This window comes from Poecile atricapillus, chromosome 35 (assembly GCF_030490865.1).
Source record: "Poecile atricapillus isolate bPoeAtr1 chromosome 35, bPoeAtr1.hap1, whole genome shotgun sequence".
NCBI lineage: Eukaryota > Metazoa > Chordata > Aves > Passeriformes > Paridae > Poecile > Poecile atricapillus.
The window spans coordinates 3,250,813-3,257,731 of NC_081283.1; the positions used below are offsets into that span (position 1 = coordinate 3,250,813).

Sequence of the window (6,919 nt, forward strand, 5' to 3'; positions counted from 1 at the left end):
AGGGAGAGAGAAAAAAAAAAAGAAATAAAATTTAAATTAAGAATGAAATGAAATAAAAATATATTAAATGTATAATATAAAAATATATTAAATAAAAACATATTAAATAAAAGTCTATGAGATGAAAACGCGGTTAAATACAAATATATTGAACTGAAATAGATGAATTGAATTAAATTCAGTGAAAAGACCTTAACCAGGAAGAGATTCAGTAAAAAAAACGTAATAAAAAGAGACGATTAAATAAAAATAGACCGAATAAAAATTAAATAAATAAAATCCATTCAAATTTTTAAAAAATAAATAAAAATCAAGCGCAACAAAAATCCAATTTTAACCCTCTCGCTTCGCCCCCCTCGCGATTCTTTTCTCCCTTTCCCATCCTCCGATTTTCCCGGTTTTTCCCCCCAATTTTCCTGCAATTTCCTCCCTTTTTTTTTTTTTTAATTTTCCCTGAAAAAGAAGAGTTTCGGGTTTGTTTTTGTTTTGTCCTCCAGGCAAAACAAGGACGGGAAAAAAAAGCGATTTATTTCTAAGGAATGGTACAAGGCGGACACCACGAGCTCGGACATCGACAGGACAACCCCAAGAAATTCCAAATTCAAATTAAAACCCCCCCCCAAAAAAACCAAAAAAACAACAAAAATTCGCTTTCACAGCTCCAGGAACGGCCCGAGAACCCCGAAACCCCAAAATCCGGGCGGGAAATTCCGATTTTCCCGCAAAGCCGAGCAAAACCCGCGGGAGAAAATTCCCAAAATTCCCCCGAATTCCCCCAAAATTCCCGGGAGCGGCTCCGACCCCGCCCCGCGCCCCCAGCCCGGCCTCGGGCAGGGAATTCTCTCCCCATTCCCGATTTTTCCATCCTCAAGAAAACCGGGAATACGCGCAGCCAGCCCTGCCCGGGGATGTTTTTTTTTGGGAATTCTGTTTTCCAGGCGTTTTCTCCACGCCGGGAATGCCCGAGCTCAGGATTTCGGGAAAAATGGGAGGAAAAACCGGGAATTCCACCGCGCTCCCGAATTCCCCTCCGCAAAACATCCCCGGCACCCAAAATCCCGGGAATTTTGTGCGGGGGGAGGAATTTCCCAAGGGGAAAAACCCAAACCCGGATTTCAGCGATTCTGGGGCTCGGATTTCTTAAATTCCTTTAACACAAAACCAAAAAACTTTAAATTCTTTTCCACGATAATTCTCTTTAAATACCCCAAACCCAGCAGCATCCCGGCGGAGAAAAACAGCAAAAAAAACAACAAAAAAACCCAAAATCACAAAATTTTCATCTCCTCCGCCTTCCCTCTTCCTGTGGTTATTCTGAATTCTTTTTTTTTCCGTTCCGGGGGGTTCTGGCGGCCGCGGGGTCCCCTCAGGTGGGGTGGAGGTGTCCGGGCTTGGCTTTGCTGACCACTTTCTTCTCCTTGACGCGGCGGTTCTGGAACCAGATGGTGACCTGGCGCTCGGACAGGTTGGTGCTGGCCGAGATGCGGCGCCGCTTCTCTTTGGTGATGAATTTGCTGCTCGCGTATTCCTTCTCCAGCTCCTTCAGCTGCAGCTTCGAGTACGGGACGCGCTTCTTGCGGCCCCGGCGGAGCGCGCCGGCCTCGGGCTGCAGCGGGACCACGTCTGCGGCGGGGGAAATGGGTCAGAAACCGGGGAATTTGGGAAAAGATGGGGAATTCTAGAGAAAAAATGGGGAATTATAGCCAAAAAAATGGGGAATTCGGTGTAGGGAATGCGCTTCTTGCAGAGCGCGCCGGCCTCGGGCTGCAGCGGGACCGCGTCTGTGGCGGGGGAAATGGGTCAGAAACGGGGGGAAATGGGAAAAAATGGGGAATTCTAGAGAAAAAATGGAGAATTCGGTGCAGGGAATGCGCTTCTTGCGGCCCCGGCGGAGCGCGCCGGCCTCGGGCTGCAGCGGGACCGCGTCTGTGGTGGGGGAAATGGGTCAGAAACCGGGGAATTTGGGAAAAAATGGGGAATTGCAGCACAAAAAATGGGGAATTCGGTGCAGGGAATGCGCTTCTTGCAGAGCGCGCCGGCCTTGGGCTGCAGCGTGACCACGTCTGTGGTGGGGGAAATGGGTCAGAAACGGGGGGAAATGGGAAAAAATGGGGAATTGCAGCACAAAAAATGGGGAATTACAGAAAAAAAATGGGGAATTACAGCCAAAAAATGGGGAATTATAGCAAAAAAATGGGAATAAATGGGGAATTCAGTGTAGGGAATGCGCTTCTTGCAGAGCGTGCCGGCCTCGGGCTGCAGCGGGACCGCGTCTGTGGCGGGGGAAATGGGTCAGAAACGAGGGGAAATGGGAAAAATGGGAAAAAACGGGTTTTGGGGTGAAATGGGGCTGCAGCTGGACCGTGTCTGTGGCGGGGGGAGAGGAGAAATGGGTCAGAAATGGGTCAGAAATGGGAAATCATGGGAAAAACGGGGGATTTGGGGTCTGGGGTGAAATGGGGCTGCAGCGGAATCACATCTGGGAGGGGGGAGAGTGGAGAAACGGGTCAGAAATGGGTCAGAAATGGGTCAGAAACGGGAAATAATGGGGGAAAAATGGGGGATTGGGGGGAGGAATGGGAATAATGGGAATAATGGGAATAGGGGAGGTGGGGTTTGGGGTTTGGGGGTGAAGTGGGGTTGGAAAGGGGGAAATGGGGGGAAATGGGGAAAAAAACAATGGAAATGAGGGGAAGAAGAGGGGAAATGAGGGGAAAAGAGGAGGGAAAAGAGGGGAAAGGTCGCCAGAGGAGAGGGATAATGGCTGATCATATTCCGGATAATGGGAATGAAAACACACCAGGGATAATTCCCTGTTTTCCTTGGCCGCGGATAAAGGAGGAGCATCCGCCCTCAAAGCCCCGCACTGAAAATGGGGCATCAAAGGCACCTCAAACCCCACTTTTTGAGGCAACATTTCGAGTTTTCTCCTTTTCCCTCCTTCCTTTTTCTCCACCATCCCGTTTTTCTTTTCCCGCAGCAGAAAATCTGGGATGAGCAGCCCCAAAACCCCGCCCGGCGCGGACACAGGAGCCCCCAAACCCCAAAAATCCCCTCGGGGGGCACAAATTAATCCGGATTTCCCCCTCTCCAGCAGCTTTTTGGGGATGCGGGGGAAAGGGAAAGGCTCCGGGACTGGGGAATGGGATCGGGGATTTGGGAATTTTGGGATTTGGGGATTCGGGGACGCTCCAGCCCCGCTCTGGCGCTGCCGGGAATTCTGGCTCCCCCCGGAATTTTGGGAGCCCTGGCAGGGTTTCGGGGGGGAGCTGAGCCCCGAAATTCGGGGCAGGAAGATGGAGGCGAGCGCTCCTAATTACGGCCCGGGCGTTAATTGGGGAGGCTTTGGGGGCTCCTTTTTGGGGTCCCAAAGGCGAGCGGGGTCCCCCAAATCCAGCGCCCCCCCAAACCCAACCCCCCACACGCAGCCAACACCGCGCGGCCGAATTCCCCTCTCCAAAGTGCCAAAAATCCCCGGAAAAGCAGAATTTCGGTCCTGGTAAAGGGGGGGATAAAGGGACGCGCCCCCCACCCCGAAAAACGCGACCCCCTCGCTTCTCCCCCGCCCAACAAACCCAAATTTCTTGGGGTTCTGGGAGGAGCAGCCCCCGGGGTTTTGTGGCTTCCAAGCTGCTCCAGAGGGGGAATTTGGGGCCATTTTTCCCTTTTTCGGGCTCTTCCCACCCCTCTGCGCCTCCCTCCTGCCCCGAACAGCTCCGCTCGTCACTTGACACCTCTGCCCTTAATTGCGCTAATTGGGAGCTCATTTAGCGCCCGGCCCCGCGCACCGAGCTCCCCGCGAAGAGTTTTTGGGGAGGATTTCCAATTCTTTCCCTTTTTTCTGGAGCGGGCAGGGCGGGAGCGCCGAGCAAATCCCGACGGGAGCGAGGGAAAGAAGGGAAGAAATGGGGAATTGCGGAGGGATTTGGGAGGTTGGGTTGGATCGGGATTGCTGAGGGAGAAAAGGGAGGAATCGGGGAATTGCCGAGGGGATTTGGATCGGGATTGCTGAGGGAGAAAAGGGAGGAATCAGGGAATTGCCGAGGGGATTTGGATCGGGATTGCTGCGGGAGGAAAGGGCAGGATCAGGGAATTGCCGAGGGGATTTGGATCGGGATTGCTGAGAGAGAAAAGGGCAGGATCAGGGAATTACGGCGGGGTTTTGGATCGGGATTGCTGCAGGAGAAAAGGGCAGGATCAGGGAATTACGGCGGGGTTTTGGATCGGGATTGCTGCAGGAGAAAAGGGCAGGATCAGGGAATTACGGCGGGGTTTTGGATCGGGATTGCCTCACCCCGCCGAGCGTGCCCGTGCACATTGCCCGCTCCCGAGCATTCCTGAGCCGCGCTTCCCTCTAATTACCCAGCCCGGAGCTCACGCGGCCCCGCACGGGCGCTTGGAATACACGGAACAAATCCGGGAGTGCGGGAAATGCGGGATACAGCTACCCGGATAGAGGGAAACTACGCGGAACACATCTGGAATATATGCGGAATAAACGCGGAATAAATGCGGAATATACACGGAATAAATGTGGGATATACATGGAATAAATGTCGAATATATATGGAATAAATGTGGAATATATCTGGAATAAATGTGGAATACATCTGGAATGTATCTGGAATATTCCCGGATAAATGGGATAAATGGGATATAAGGAATAGACCGGAAAAAAATGGAATATATGGGATGTAGGGAACATATCCGGATATCCGCAGTGTATGGAAGATATGGAATAAATGTGTGGATATGCGGAATAGATGGGATATATTGAATATATGGCATAAATACATCGGGATGTGTGGAATATGCGGGATATAGGGAATAGACGGGATACAGATATAGGATATGTGGGATAAATACATTGAATATATGGGATAAATAAATCCGGATCTATGGAATGGAGGTGGAAGAGATGGAACAGGAACAGATCCATGGAATAGACCCGGATATACGGAGTGTAGGGAACACACGGGACACAAGGGATGGATGGGAAGTGTGGGATGGATGGGATAACCGGGATAACCGGGATCGATGGGATAACCGGGATAAACCTCTCTGGAATAAATCTATTGGGAATGAACCTCTCTGGAATAAATCTATTGGGAATGAACCTCTCTGGAATAAATCTATGCCGAATAAATCTATCGGGAATGGATCTCCCGGGAATGGATCTCCCGGGAATGGATCTCCCGGGATCGAAGCTGCCGGGAATGGATCTCCCGGGAATGGATCTCCCGGGAATGGATCTCCCGGGATCGAAGCTGCCGGGATCGAAGCTCCCGGGCCAGAGCCGCGCTCGCCGCGGGCAGCCGGAGCGGGGCGCGGAGCCCTTTTCCAGTTCCTACCTGGGAACGGCGACTTCCAGAGGTGCGCGGACTGGGATTGCTCCTTGGAGCAGTAAACCTGCCCGTCCCAGGCGTTGGGCAGCGCCCAGGGCTGGTATCCTTCCATGGGAAGCAAAGCCTCGTGCCGCGGCTCCGGGTGCGCGCCCAGCGCCGGCACCACCGACACGTCCAAGTAGCCGGGCACGGCCTGGTAGGAGCCGGGGAAGCCGGGGTAGAAGGCGGCGAATTCCTTGGCCCTGGCGGGGAGCTCCTCGCTCGCCAGGGAGCCGCCGGCCTCGGGGAACTTGTCCGCCGGGTGGAAGCCGCAGGGCTTCTGCTGCAGGTTAACGCCGGCCAGGCGGCAGCCGTAGTAGCCCCCGCCGAAGGCGTAGCCGTAGCCCAGCGCGGGGGCTCCGGACGGGCACTGCCGGGGCGGCTCCGCGCCCGCCAGCTCCGCGAACGCGGCTCCGTCCGGGGCGGCGGCGGCCGGGGGGGCCACGGCGTGGGGCAGCATCTCCCGGCAGGGGCCCAGGCTGTCCCGGCAGGGGCCCAGGCTGTCCCGGCACGGGCCCAGGCTGTCCCGGCACGGGCCCAGGCTCTCCATGCGCGGCTTCTCCCGCGGGGCGTCCTCGCAGCGGCAGCCGAGCGCGTCGGGCCAGCGCGGGGGGAGCCCGAGCGGCGCCGTCATGTCATGCCGCGCTGCTGCCGCCGCCTCCTCCTGCCGCTGCCGTCCTTCCTCTGCCTCCTCCTCCTCCTCCTCCTCCCCGCGCCGCCGCTGCCCCGGGCTCGCCGCTCCTCCCGCTCCGGTGCTGGCGGCGGGGGCAGCTCCGCGCCGCGCCCCGGGACCCCCCCGCCATCGCCGCCCCGAGCGCGCATGCGCCGCGCGCCCGCCGCCGCCGCTCCATTAAGAAATCCGCGCGGGCCACGCCCCCTTTTACTACGCGAGGCCACGCCCCCAGGGAAACGCCGCCTTCTGATTGGCCGCGAGCCGAGGCCACGCCCACCCCGCCCCCCCCTCGGGGATCGCCCCCCCCCTCCGTGCTCCCCCCCCCCCCATTCCCGGTTTTCCGCGGTTTTCCAATGGGAAACGCGGAGCCCGGCAGAGGTGGGGAGAAAATTCCAGCCCCCCCCCCCCGCACTTGTTTTTAATTGGTTTTAATTATTTTTAATTATGTGTAATTTTTATTAATTTTTTATTTTATTTTAATTTTTTTTCCCCGGAGCTCCCGAAAGGTTTTTAGGGGATATTTTCCCCCCCATTCCCAAAAATCCATTAAAAAATAAAAAACCTTCATTTTCCTGCCGGATTCCCGAAGAATTGGGTTTTCCCACCCCGATTCATTGGATTTTGCCCCGTTCAGCCCCAAAATCCCGGGAATTTCAGGAGGGGAGGAGCGAGGGGGGGCTCCGGGATTTGGGGGGGATCGGTGGGAAAACGGGAATGAATTCCGGGATGTGGAATTTGGGGGGATCGGTGGGAAAACGGGAATGAATTCCGGGATGTGGAATTGAGGGAAAAACAGGGAAAATTGGGAGTGGACTCGGGGGGGGTCGGAAGGAAGGGAGGGACACGAAAAAATCCACGGAGA

The 6,919-nt window shown here is 55.1% G+C and overlaps 1 protein-coding gene across 1 annotated transcript; it reads right to left on the bottom strand.

The window, feature by feature from the left end:
- Nucleotides 1–509: 509 nt before the first annotated feature.
- HOXC13 (homeobox C13) lies at nt 510–6,184 on the bottom strand. Its single transcript, XM_058861160.1, has 2 exons — nt 5,352–6,184; nt 510–1,623 (listed from the first exon to the last, which is right to left on the bottom strand). The coding sequence occupies exons 1-2, from the start codon at nt 6,016–6,018 to the stop codon at nt 1,367–1,369; spliced, it is 924 nt and encodes a 307-aa protein (XP_058717143.1). The 5' UTR covers nt 6,019–6,184; the 3' UTR covers nt 510–1,366.
- Nucleotides 6,185–6,919: the final 735 nt, after the last annotated feature.